The sequence below is a fragment of the Aspergillus brasiliensis genome, assembly GCF_001889945.1.
Source record: "Aspergillus brasiliensis CBS 101740 unplaced genomic scaffold ASPBRscaffold_11, whole genome shotgun sequence".
Taxonomy (NCBI): domain Eukaryota; kingdom Fungi; phylum Ascomycota; class Eurotiomycetes; order Eurotiales; family Aspergillaceae; genus Aspergillus; species Aspergillus brasiliensis.
In genome coordinates this window covers 636,263-648,921 of record NW_027137452.1, presented here as the reverse complement: position 1 = coordinate 648,921, position 12,659 = coordinate 636,263, and the positions used below count along the sequence as shown (strand labels likewise).

Sequence of the window (12,659 nt, the reverse complement as noted above, 5' to 3'; positions counted from 1 at the left end):
CTTCCCCCGCATCCCCGACGGGCAAAACCCCGGTGGCACTTGCATAAGCCCTAGACACGGACAGGCACGGACAGACACCGACAAGGCCATTGTCAAGCCTTCAGGAACTAGAAACTCTCATCTCTCCCCATCCTGCGGGGTACATACTCCACGATGCTCTGCACGCCCGCCGGAATGCCGCTCGTCGCTTGAACATCAGGTGGAACAAAACATTCCTGCTGCAGCCAAAAGTTGACCCTTTTAACCGACCCGTTTTGGGGGGGACAATGTATGCAGGAGGTCTCAATATTGGAGGAAAATATCCTTGACCCCCTGAAGCCACACACATGTAATTAGACTTTCCATATCATGCACTCCATGCAGAGGCAGTGAAGAATATAAATACGTACCTTTCTTCCCACCTCTAGAATGATGTCTATCCACTACTAGTCCATAGCAACTGAGCTGAACGGGCGATAATCCTCCATCATGTTCTCCCGACGCAACCTCGTCGCCCTAGGGCTGGCCGCCACCGTCAGCGCCGGTCCCTGTGACATCTACGAAGCCGGGGACACGCCCTGCGTCGCGGCGCACAGCACCACCCGCGCGCTATACAGCTCCTTCAGCGGCGCCCTCTACCAAATCAAACGGGGCTCCGACGACACCACCACCACCATCTCCCCCCTGACAGCCGGCGGTGTCGCCGACGCCTCCGCACAAGACACCTTCTGCGCCAACACCACCTGCCTGATCACCATCATCTACGACCAAACCGGCAATGGCAACCACCTCACTCAAGCACCCCCCGGTGGGTTCGACGGGCCCGACACCGACGGCTACGACAACCTGGCCAGCGCCATCGGCGCCCCCGTCACCCTGAACGGCCAAAAGGCCTACGGCGTCTTCATGTCCCCCGGCACGGGGTACCGCAACAACGCCGCCACGGGCACCGCCACCGGCGACGAAGCCGAAGGCATGTACGCCGTGCTGGACGGCACGCACTACAACGACGCGTGCTGCTTCGACTACGGCAACGCCGAAACCAGCAGCACCGACACGGGCGCCGGCCACATGGAAGCCATCTACTTCGGCACCAGCACCACCTGGGGCTACGGCGCCGGCGACGGGCCCTGGCTCATGGTCGACATGGAGAATAACCTTTTCTCCGGTGTCGACGAGGGGTATAACGCCGGTGATCCGTCTATCTCGTACACCTTCCTCACTGCCGCGGTCAAGGGCGGCGCCGATAAGTGGGCGATTCGCGGGGGTAATTCTGCCTCGGGCTCGCTTTCTACTTACTACAGTGGCGTTCGCCCGGATTACTCGGGTTATAACCCCATGAGCAAGGAGGGCGCTATCATCCTGGGTATCGGCGGTGATAATAGTAACGGCGCGCAGGGAACCTTCTACGAAGGTGTCATGACCTCCGGATATCCTTCGGATGCTACGGAGAACTCTGTGCAGGAGAACATCGTCGCAGCGAAATATGCCGTTGGCTCGCTGGTCAGTGGGCCGTCGTTTACCTCCGGGGAGGTTGTCTCGCTGCGTGTGACGACGCCGGGGTACACGACGCGGTATATCGCGCACACGGATACGACGGTGAACACGCAGGTTGTGGATGATGATAGTGACTCGTCGTTGAAGGAGGAGGCCAGTTGGACGGTCGTCACGGGTCTGGCTAATAGTCAGTGCTTCTCGTTCGAGTCGGTGGATACCCCGGGAAGCTATATTCGCCATTATAACTTTGCGTTGTTGTTGAATGCGAATGATGGCACGAAGCAGTTCCATGAGGATGCTACGTTCTGTCCTCAGGCGGCGTTGAATGGGGAGGGTACTTCGTTGCGCTCGTGGAGTTACCCCACGCGCTATTTTAGACATTATGAGAATGTCCTCTATGCTGCGAGTAATGGTGGCGTGCAGACGTTTGATTCGACCACGTCGTTTAATAATGATGTGAGCTTTGAGATTGAGACTGCGTTTGCTTCGTGAGGGTGATTTTGGGGTGGTGGTCACTGGCTGAGGGGAAGTGTGGGAATGGGTGATTTGTATATAGGTTATATTGGGTATATAACAAATACTATATGATGGTATACATTAACGCGGCTGGTTTATGTAGTCGAGGATTATTCAGGTCTTTGCCTACATGCAACACACCATCTTATGATTGTATCCCATGGGCGTGTACAGACTCAATGGTGGAAGACGGTTTTATGCGGTGCCAGTTACTGATTGGAGGGTATCTTCAGGCTCATCACCAAGTTTAACCTAATACATGCAAAGGTTGTAGAAAAGAGGAGAAGCTGTGATGAATGAAGCAGAGAACCGAAACAGACACAATTGTATACCACCATACGGCGTGCTGCGACAGTGAACAGCACAAAAGGCACACCAACAAACACATGCTAGCAGCACAACGCGATACTACACATACACTATACCCTCTACGGCCAAATAGTTTCTCATCCCTCTACCTTCTCAGCAATGGGACCTTCCACGGCTGCGGCAACCTGATGACGAAGGTAAAGATTGTCGGATAACTCGGCTCTAATCTTCTTAGACGCGATCAGGTCCAATCGCTCTTTCTCCAAGTGGCGCACTTTGACTCCATCAGGGGAGTCCCTCGACAAGCATATCTCATATGTCGCTGTGAAACGCCTCTCAAAATGGGAGCACATTACTCGCCGGTCGGGGGAGCGTCGGAAGTAATTACCGGTCCAGACGGTCAATGTGAACGATTCAGATATCTCAATGCCAGCCTGCCTCCTACGGTCGAAGTACTGCTGGCCAATGCTTCTCACGGAGGCATAGTTGATCAGAGGCTTGATTGGGTTATATTTGTCGGCGAGGCCTAGTTCGAAGTGCAGAGATAGGCTCCGGAGATTGTGGAACCCGGTGGCCAGTTTGTCGAAGACGTCGGTGGGCTACGGTGTTAGTAGTTAGATTCCAGTTCATGTGATATACAATAGGACCGTAGTATTATCTGACTTACCCACTGCTCGTTGTCTCTCTTGACTGCCACCTGCAACGACTTCAGCTTGGGACAGGCGGAATCAAGTTGGCCGAGTTCCTCCGCTGTCAGGACTTGTCGCAGCCGCTCCTTAGAGGCAGTTTCCTCTTCATGTAGGCAGAGAGTAGATAGGTTGCTGTGATGGGTGATTGCCTCAACCGGGCATATGAAGCTTTTCAGATTCAGGGTCTCCAAAGAATCAAAGGACGAAAGGAGTTCGGTGAGTCCCTCCCGCTCGACATCGCCTTCGCCTTTCCAGCTACACACATTAAGGCTTTTCAATGACCTTGCATACCCAGCTAGACGATGGAACAAGCCAGGGCAACGCTGCGGTCCGACAGACAGGGACACCAGCTTGTCCCACTGAAGCCCGTCACGCCAGTGATTCCACTGCTGGTCGTCTAGCTTATATCCGTCGAGTGCGAGATGCTCCAGCGGAGGGAAGGTTTCTTCGCCTGTAAGTTGGAATTCCAATATGACAGGATGCCTCGGCATCCTTATAACACAACCACCAGGTTGTTCTACGATAGTAAGCGAGAAGGATCGGAGGTGTGGGCAATTGAAAAACCACTTCTGTACCGTGAGTAAATCCCGATTTGGCCCGTCCCGGTCAGAGTACGGGTCCACAAAGACAGAGAGAGTTGTGACACAAGGGAGAGGGTGTTCGGTCAAGCTAGGGATTTTATTTCCATATCTCTGGTTGGATAGGAGAAGTTCTGGCTTCCTGCTATGCCCACAGATGGTACGAATAAAGGTAGACGATACCATACGGGGAATGTTGATGCTGACCCGTCGAAGGTTTGGCAGACGGGCAACCAGTTCAGCCAGGCAATCATTGCTCTGGAGGCGCTTTAGGAAGCTATCGTTTGCCCGCGTAGAGGGGGGATGCGAAATAATAATCTCCTGTACCCAAGCTCGTAAATCGTCATTTTCCTCGTGTTCCAGTCGAGATAGAAGAAGCCAATGACCTCTAGGCGATTCCGGGTCCGTCTTCGTTTTTGTAGATGTTGACGAGCGAAACAAATCAAGGGTACCGTAGTACGGTATCAGGGAGATAGACCGATACAAAAGAGGTGTCGCAATGGAGTTAAACCCCTTGTCGACCAAGCAGATTTGGTGAAGATCCTGAATGGTGCACAGCTCAAAGATAAGATGCCATACATCCAAGCTTACTGCATCTATAATCATAGTGAATGATCTAGAGCGCGAACGAGCAGTTGAAGTCGCAGAAATGAGATTATTAGTACGTCAAAACTATCAAGGAAGACAAATCGATATCTCCTAGGATCTGAGGCTATATATGCATCGCTGAATGTTGAGGTCAAAGGGGTGGAGGGGGGACGAGGGGCGCGAGGTAGTATTTATAGTGTCCCTTAGGAGACGAGGCTCTGCAACCAGGCAGGCATTCACTGACTTTAGTGCGGAGCGCGAGTGAAGTGACACCATGCATCTGATTGGATATCAGGCGACAAGGCTGAGAAAAACAGAGGACCCGGCTTCAGAAAAAGAACCCCGATTCAGAGTAATACAGTCCATGATAAGCCCGATTGATTGGCGAAGAGTGCAGCAGGCTGCAGCCAGTCACCTCGCATCAGCTGCTGCATCATGTTCTTCTGTGTCATTCCCGGAATGCCGCGTCATGAATAGCTTGATCCTGGAATATTCAATTGGATAGGCAACATTTCCGAAGCTGTCTACAAAGGCTGCATATGAAGAGAACGTATATCGTACAATCTATCTATCTACATTACACATGGGAATCCTTACAACTTCTCGGCCTCGGCCATCAAGTCCTCAATTTTGAAGGTCTGCACGTCACCGCGAGTGAACGCCCGCAGCAGTTCGCCCTTGCGGCCACTTGCCTGACCTCCAAAGTCATAGAACCGCTGGACGCAGCTAACCAGCCAGGTAGCATCTGTAGCAGATATTCCGGAGTCAGGCATCACCTGACCATTCATCAGAACCAAGCCCTTATCATCTGCCAGATCCAGATAATGGGTGATCGTCGTATGCGGCTGTGCATACGAGCCATGCAGCTTGTACGCAGCCAGCGCGGTAAAGATGACCGTAGAGGTATGGTCGTTGGCCGACGCAGCGGAAGAAGCGGGCGGGGATGCTGGGGGATGGAATGCCCATTGGAGGAAATGGATGTCCGCACCGCCCTCGGCGGCTTCTGCGTTCTCTTCCGCGGTCTGCGCCGCACTCTGCGTACGGGGTAGGGGAAGAACGAATTGTGGGTTCTGGCGAGCGGCGGAGACGATGCGCTGGTATGTTTCTACCGGAATGACGGCGCAAACCGAATGAGAGCTTCCGGCATGGCGGAGACGCCAGATAGCTTCAATTTCCTTGGGCGGGAGGCTGCGCACTTTCTCAACGTCGATGAACGAGTCCAGAGATTTGATACCAGTCGATTTGGCGGAGGAGGCGGCGCGAGCCTGGGGAGTAGGTGGAGGAGGAGGGGGTGAGGGGCCGGTCGTGGCTGGGGAGGGCGAGGATTTGGGCAGCTCCGGAGTGAGGGGGGTTGTGGCTTTGTGACGGTACTCTTCGATCTTCTCCTTGTAGGCCTCCTTCAAAGAATCGATGTTTTCATGTCCCTCCCTATTGTGAGACAAATGAGTGAGTGTGTCGTGACTGCTGCAGCGGTCGACTTACGCTTGGGCTTTCTGCGTGAGTTTCGAGCGGTATCTGTCCAGCACTTGGTTGGGATCGTGGTGTGTGGCGAGGAAGCGGACATCGTGCACTTGGGCCCAGCGTCTTTGCTGGGGGCACAGAGAGGATGCCCGAGTCCTCAGCAGGGACTTGAACGCAGAGGATCTGAGATACGCCATCTTTAGACTGCTGCTCGGAGGAGCAAAGAAAGACGGTTAATACTTGAGAAGTTGTCCGGCCGGTTGAGCTAATCGGGCCTAGCGTTGATTACATAATATGTGCATAAGTACTGCCAATTCACAGCATAAGCAAGATGCTCTCAACCATAGCTAGGCATTGCACAGTACTAACAAGGTAATATTGGAAGATACTAGCTGTTTTGATGTGAGATGTAGAAATGATGTCGGCTAATTAGGGGTTTGGGAACAGCATAGCAGCCATCCATATATGGAAGATCGAGCTCCCTAGTGCAAGTCTTATCCAGAACTTTCTCAAATGCTAAGCTGTAGAATCAAACGAGAGATATAGTCTGTATTGCAACAGCTTATTCGATGTGGCACTGATCAATTGAGGTCTACTGCCAGTATCTGAACAGCACCTGAGCTCATGCGTGTGTATATACTTGTACAAGGCTTTAGATGTGATGATGCCTATCGCCTCATATGTAGAACTGTTCTGCACTATCTAGATTGAAGCCCATGAGGTGCAGGGTAGGCCGAGAGTTTCTAGCCCCAAGGGGGAAAATAGCCTAATTCGTCTCGATGATGCTTTTTTCTGACGAACTAACTATTACGATCGCCCGGTAACCACTTCTGGCTATATCCGGGCCCACAATGTCTCTACGGACCAGGTGTGACTCATTGCTTGGATTTGGAGATAGTTTCTCTAGTGACAGCGATCTGACAGACTGAGCATTTCACATTTAGCATCTTTTCCAGTCCATCTCGAGGAAGCAATGCGTAACATCTACCCTACAGTGAAAGCAGGGCGATTCGTCTAGAACGAATGGCAGATGACATGGCCATTTAGGTTCATCCTGCAAAAGCTCTAGCGCCCTCGAGTTTTCTGGGGAAAGCTATATGTACTATTTATCTATTCTTAGCTGTAGTAGTGGGGTACGAAGAGAGCTCCAGGCCACCTTGGCTGTTCCTCAGCTTACTACAAGTCATCACCTTTGGTTTGATCGAGTATTAGTAGCTATGTTGAGCCAATCTAACCGTAAGTAGTAGCCATTCAAATTGTTATATATCATTAACTAATTAGTACTGATATTAGTTGAAGAGATGCAGAATTCACCTCATATATACAATGTATGTACGGTATTGGTTTTCAGGGATGATTAAGCATTTTTTATACTAGTACAAAGCGATGATGGTGGAAGCCTAGGTTCATACCAGAAATCCCTAGAGTAGTGAGAGGTACATAATTCCATGCTGGGCAACCGAAGCCGCAATGATATATATAAACTGTACTACAATTCGTGCGATAGTATCTCGGTAGTTCTTGAAAATCCATTGGAGAGCGAAGTGTGCTGGCAGCATTATCTCATTCGATTCTTTACATTTCTCCTTGGCTCGCCTATATTCATAGGCACTCAACAAACCATAAGGACTGGCTTTTCCGGGAGTGCACACACAAGTGATCCACAGGAGCCGGTGCCCTTCCCCGGGTCCATATCGGAGCCCTGTTATTAGCCGTCGGGGAACGGGAGCACGTGACTACAAAGATGTCCCATGCTTGTATAGTAGAAGGTAGTACTTAGTAGTTCTTGTAATTGGTCAATTATGTGAGTATAGCTTCCTTGAAGGTATTATCCAGTTGTTGTACCGTTAGTTGAATCCTATCCATTCTTCTTCGACTGGATGATCCTCTAACTACTAGTTAACTATAGTTCCCATTGAGTCATTATTCACGGAGATTACTTATCGGGCGAGGCGATAATGACTTCCCCTATCGATGCGGAGAAAATCACCGTCGCTGATTGGCCGGTCTAGAATCATGTTACGTAAGGCACTAGCTCCGACTCCGGATGAGTCAACGACCTGCATCGACCGCCTGAATGAGCCATCGCGAAAACTGATCTTCCCCAGCGATCTTTTTTCTTTCCCAAGTCTCATCTTTCATCCTTCTTTGTTACCCATCAAGCTCTCTTCCGCCGGTCTGTCCGATATCCCTTTCAATCCCCTTCACACAATCACAATGGCCTCTGAAAAGCCCCGTGTCTGTCTGGCCTACTCCGGTATGTTCTCCCGACCCCGCATATTGCGCTCTTGATAAGGCTCGGTGCACTAACTTGACGATTTTCCACTCCAGGCGGTCTTGACACCAGCTGCATTCTGCGCTGGCTCATCGGTACACTTCCCTCTGTTATCTCGGTGAATCCAATTGGCTCGACTAACAATCACTCAAGAGGAGGGCTACGATGTCGTCTGTTTCCTCGCCAATGTCGGCCAGGAGGAGGACTGGGCCGCTGTCGAGGCCAAGGCTCTCAAGATCGGTGCGAAGAAGATGATCATCGAGGACTTGCGCCGTGAATTCATCACTGAGCTCTGCTTCCCCGCCATCCGTAAGACTGTCAGTCCGGCTACCTCCGATCAGTCCGCTAACCCTTTATCGCAGAGTGCAATGCCATCTACGAGGGCCGCTACCTTCTCGGTGCGTCATGATATACTCTGCTGATACGTCCGGAACACCAATTGACCTCCTCTAGGTACCAGCTTGGCTCGCCCTGTGATTGCCCGGGCTCAGATGCGCGCTGCTCAGCGTGAAAACTGCCAGTTCGTCAGCCACGGTGCCACCGGTAAGGGTAACGACCAGGTTCGTTTCGAGCTTGCCTTCTACGCCATCCAGCCCTCCATCAAGGTCATTGCCCCCTGGCGTGACCCTAAGTTCTTCAAGCGTTTCGCTGGTCGCAACGATCTGCTTGACTACGCCGCCCAGACCGGCATCCCTGTTACTTCCACCAAGGTGAGTGGTGCTCTAATACAAATCTCGCAACACCGGCTAATACATGATATAGGCCAAGCCCTGGTCCATGGGTTCGTCAACTTGCTCCTAGGTATTATTGTTTTAAAGCGTACTAATAATTGTTATAGACTCCAACTCTGCCCACTGCAGTTACGAGGCCGGTAAGTGAATCATCGACAGTCGTCTAGCTACTTCTTACTGATAATTGAAAAGGTGTCCTCGAGGACCCTGACCACACTCCCCCCGCTGATATGTGGACCATGACCGCCGACCCCATGACCGCTCCCAACGAGCCCACCGACCTCACCATCCACTTCGAGCAGGGTATTCCCACCAAGCTTGTCACTCCCGAGAAGGAGTACACCGACCCCGTTGAGCTCTTCTACACCCTCAACAAGATCGGTTTCACCCACGGTGTTGGTCGTATCGACATTGTCGAGAACCGTTTCATTGGCCTGAAGAGCCGTGGCTGCTACGACTGTACGTGTTCTGCACTCGACAGCTAGTTCTTTACTAACATGGTGCAGCCCCCGCCATGACCATCCTCCGCGATGCCCACCTTGACCTCGAGGGTCTGGTCCTGGACGGCCAGGTCCGCGCCCTCCGTGACCAGTTCGTTACCCACAACTGGTCCATCCAGCTCTACAACGGATAGTACGTGCTTGTTGCCTTTCTCATTCAATTTACACCTATTCTAACCCGCCCACAGCTACTTCAGCCCTGAGCGTGAGTTCATCGAGAACAGTCTCAAGTTCTCCCAGCGCGTAAGTCCACGGCTCAGTCTTAGCTCTACCGCATCATCTAACTGAAATCGACAGCGCGTCAACGGTGAGGTCCGTCTCCGCTGCTACAAGGGCCACGTCTACATCCTCGGTCGCTCCTCCAGCACCGAGAAGCTCTACTCCGAGCAGGAGGCCTCCATGGACTCCCTGGAGGACTTTGAGCCCACCGACACCACCGGTTTCGTTGCCATCCAGACCATCCGGTATGTTCTAGTCACGTTATTCCCGGCGTCTTTGTTCCCAAGAAGCCCTAAGCTAATATCCTTCGTCCACAGTCTGAAGAAGTACGGTCTCCAGAAGGCCGAGGAGGGCGAGTCCCTCAGCCGTGCATGAATTATGAGCGTTATTGAGTCATGGGTGTATAGGGAAACAAAAAGTAAATAGACAGATCAAATAATAACTATATGGGATATTTTAGCAATTAATGTTGCTCTTACGCGTAGCTTATTTCTCGGCCAAGTGTCCAGCCATTCATTCCGTTGAAAGTCAATCGGCAAATCCGAACGAGACTGAAAAAGAATCACCGATAGTAGTACGGTCCCCGACACCCACGAACAAAGCATTGTCCACAAACCCGATTATCCACTCAGTTCCGTCCCCTTATGTAGTTCCTAGGACGACGACGACGACAGAGACAAATCATTCAACTATTCATTCCTCCCCTGCCTCAGCCGTCCTCAACGAAGCAGATGACGCAGGTACCCATACCCACAGAGTATTATTAAACTTCCACCATCCCCCTGACGATACCTGATGATCGAAACCTGACAAATAATAGTGCCATATTTTCCAGTCCGAAAAAAAAAAAAAGACTCAGTGGATCAAAAAGCAAATGTCAAAAGACTTTTCTTCTCTGCTGACACGGTTTACTGGGTGGACGGATGGATGGGTGGAACGTGGAATGCCACATCAACCCGGGAGGCAACATTCCAGAGATAGATATAGGGGGGCGCGATATACCGTGTTGCTATGTACCACGGAAATAAATCGTGGAACGGATCGATATCCCTTCATTCCTTGGGGAATGAAATTTTATTGTTACTGTGGCAGGTTGATAGTGGGAGTGAGGCTAGGTTGCCATGAGCCACGACGGGTGGTACGACGACTCAGCAACTATCTTGTCAAGTTTGACTTGCGCTTAGGCTTGGGGTTGGAATGCATCGTCACCCTGAGGGATCCGTGGCCTGTGTGTGCATGCCTCGGGGAAGGGTTTGGTTGCTGGTGATGAGGATTGTGGTGGCGTTGATGAGAGGGTATAAAGATGGGTGATTTGTCTGGAAGATGGATTGATTGCTCATCTCATCAAGTTTCTTTGCTTGGTCTTTGAGGAGGACTTGCTATATCATTTATAAATTGGTGAGTTCGTTTGAGATGTTTGTACTTTTCATGCAAGCAAGTTGCTAACAGACCATCAGCAGAATACCAAATATTGAGAAGTTATACACACATCAAAATGAAGTCCGCCCTTCTCGCCTACGGCCTCCTGGCCGCAAGCGTCTCAGCACACGTTCAAATGTCCAACCCATACCCCATCCGCAGTCCACTCGATCCCAACGGCGACGAATCCAAGAAGGACTACTCGTACACGAACCCCCTGAGTTCCAGCGGCAGCGACTACCCCTGCAAAGGATACGCCAACGACGCTTGGCGATCCGTAGCGACCTACTCTCCTGGCGGCACCTACGAGCTAGATCTCCAAGGCAGCGCCACGCACGAAGGCGGCTCATGCCAGGTTTCCCTCTCCTACGACACCGGCAAATCCTTCCAGGTCATTCACTCCATGCTGGGCGGGTGTCCGCTCACGGAATCGTACAAGTTCACGATCCCGTCGGATGCACCAACGGGAAATGCGTTGCTCACATGGACGTGGTTCAACAAGGTTGGCAATCGGGAGATGTACATGAACTGTGCGCAGGTCACCATTGGAAGTGGTGGTAAGAAGAAGAAGAGGGATGTTGAGGAGATGCAGAAGAGAGATGCGTTCAGTACACTGCCGCCGATTTTCATTGCGAATGTTAATGGACCGGGCGGGTGTACCACTGTCGAGGGATACGATGTTAACTTCCCATTGCCCGGGCCGTCGGTTGAGGGGACTGGCAATGGTACGGGGTATACTTGCACCGGTGATGCGCCTTTCTTGCATGCGAGTAGTAGTGGGAGCTCGAAAGGCAGCTTAAGCTCCAGCTCGAGCTCGTCTCACTCCAGTGCTTCCGGTAGCTCCGTGAAAGCCGCTCCTGTGTCGACCTCCTCCAAGGTCGCTGCTCATGTTGCCAGCGAGCCCGCATCGTCCTCATCAGCTAAGGTGGTTGCCTCCCCGTTTGGTACTGACGCTGGTCGCGTTGTGGCTCTGCCTACGGCTGCTACGCACGCTGAGGAGAATGCTGCTGCTCCTGCTCCTGCTGATGGTGAGAGTGACCGGTACGTGCCAGGCAAGCCCTGCGTTGATGGCGCCATTATCTGTGGTCCCGGTGGTACTAGCTGGGCGATGTGCAGCAATGGACGTCCTATCCACATGGGGTCTGTTGCGGCGGGCATGTACTGTGATCACGGGGCGATGCATCGGCTGGGTTAAGGGGTGGAGTATGAATGGTTGGTGATTTGGTATAGTTATCCCATGTTTGTATGATGACGGGATCAGTATCTGTCGATTCCTTTGTCTTTCTTGGATAATGTGCGTTGACGACCAGGCGGATGTGTTTACTTCCAGCGACTTATTTGTTCTCTATGTATCTTAACTTAGTTCTCTACTGTAGTGTTACCTTTAGATCAATTGAATGACCTAGGATGATATATCAGGCCCATAAGTTTAAAAAGCAGTACTTCAAAGTAGCTCTGCGCTGTTGCTGTCTTAGTATTCAACCTATCATTTGTGGGAGGCAATTGACATTTTATAGTTCTTCATAGTACATAATCAGTTTGTTTAGCGGACAGACAGGGTAGGCAATCAGTTGCTGACTTGTGAGAAGTGGTGACGAACGGCGCTGAAGATAAGCCAGTGGTTGTAACAAAGGGGAGGCATTATCAGCAAGCTAATGGTAAGGAATCTACACAATCAATTTATAGCCTTAGTGTATCGTCAATTCTAAGTTCTATCCCGCCGTCTATATACCAATGTAGCAGGAGTATCGAAATAAGAAACAACAATAGATAGAGATAGACATGTCCCGAGTCCAGTAGCATAAAGCATGTCACGTCACAGGTAAAATATATGCACAGACCGAGAAGGGTAATTAACTTTTAATAGTAGATCATCTTGGGCACACTGGCGGACCAAT

General features: G+C 51.3%; 5 protein-coding genes across 5 annotated transcripts; 3 read left to right on the top strand and 2 right to left on the bottom strand.

The window, feature by feature from the left end:
• Nucleotides 1-468: 468 nt before the first annotated feature.
• ASPBRDRAFT_132089 (alpha-L-arabinofuranosidase B) lies at nucleotides 469-1,968 on the top strand (the record flags this gene model as incomplete). Its single annotated transcript, XM_067618397.1, has 1 exon — nucleotides 469-1,968. One exon carries the CDS (start codon nucleotides 469-471, stop codon nucleotides 1,966-1,968), a length of 1,500 nt encoding a protein of 499 aa, XP_067476291.1.
• A 470-nt stretch (nucleotides 1,969-2,438) lies between these two features.
• ASPBRDRAFT_32777 (uncharacterized protein) lies at nucleotides 2,439-4,174 on the bottom strand (the record flags this gene model as incomplete). Its single annotated transcript, XM_067623056.1, has 2 exons — nucleotides 2,439-2,900; nucleotides 2,969-4,174. 2 exons carry the CDS (start codon nucleotides 4,172-4,174, stop codon nucleotides 2,439-2,441), a joined length of 1,668 nt encoding a protein of 555 aa, XP_067476290.1.
• Nucleotides 4,175-4,435: 261 nt separating this feature from the next.
• On the bottom strand, nucleotides 4,436-5,814 carry ASPBRDRAFT_658355 (ATP11 family protein; the record flags this gene model as incomplete). Its single annotated transcript, XM_067628601.1, has 2 exons — nucleotides 4,436-5,584; nucleotides 5,639-5,814. The coding sequence occupies 2 exons, from the start codon at nucleotides 5,812-5,814 to the stop codon at nucleotides 4,750-4,752; spliced, it is 1,011 nt and encodes a 336-aa protein (XP_067476289.1). The 3' UTR covers nucleotides 4,436-4,749.
• Nucleotides 5,815-7,722: 1,908 nt separating this feature from the next.
• On the top strand, nucleotides 7,723-9,805 carry ASPBRDRAFT_46323 (argininosuccinate synthase). The gene is made up of 12 exons (XM_067625614.1): nucleotides 7,723-7,874; nucleotides 7,949-7,987; nucleotides 8,046-8,201; nucleotides 8,255-8,290; nucleotides 8,346-8,602; nucleotides 8,655-8,673; nucleotides 8,731-8,763; nucleotides 8,816-9,082; nucleotides 9,130-9,256; nucleotides 9,312-9,366; nucleotides 9,421-9,587; nucleotides 9,660-9,805. Exons 1-12 carry the CDS (start codon nucleotides 7,835-7,837, stop codon nucleotides 9,715-9,717), a joined length of 1,254 nt encoding a protein of 417 aa, XP_067476288.1. The 5' UTR covers nucleotides 7,723-7,834; the 3' UTR covers nucleotides 9,718-9,805.
• A 1,032-nt stretch (nucleotides 9,806-10,837) lies between these two features.
• On the top strand, nucleotides 10,838-11,956 carry ASPBRDRAFT_132071 (uncharacterized protein; the record flags this gene model as incomplete). Its single annotated transcript, XM_067618395.1, has 2 exons — nucleotides 10,838-11,638; nucleotides 11,687-11,956. The coding sequence occupies 2 exons, from the start codon at nucleotides 10,838-10,840 to the stop codon at nucleotides 11,954-11,956; spliced, it is 1,071 nt and encodes a 356-aa protein (XP_067476287.1).
• Between the last annotated feature and the right edge of the window lie 703 nt (nucleotides 11,957-12,659).

Coding starts and splice junctions, on each gene's coding strand:
- ASPBRDRAFT_46323 (XM_067625614.1), top strand. CDS start 7,835: ATGGCCTCTGAAAAGCCCCGTGTCTGTCTGGCCTACTCCG. Junction 9,083..9,129: donor GAGCCGTGGCTGCTACGACT/GTACGTGTTCTG, acceptor AACATGGTGCAG/CCCCCGCCATGACCATCCTC. Junction 9,257..9,311: donor ATCCAGCTCTACAACGGATA/GTACGTGCTTGT, acceptor ACCCGCCCACAG/CTACTTCAGCCCTGAGCGTG.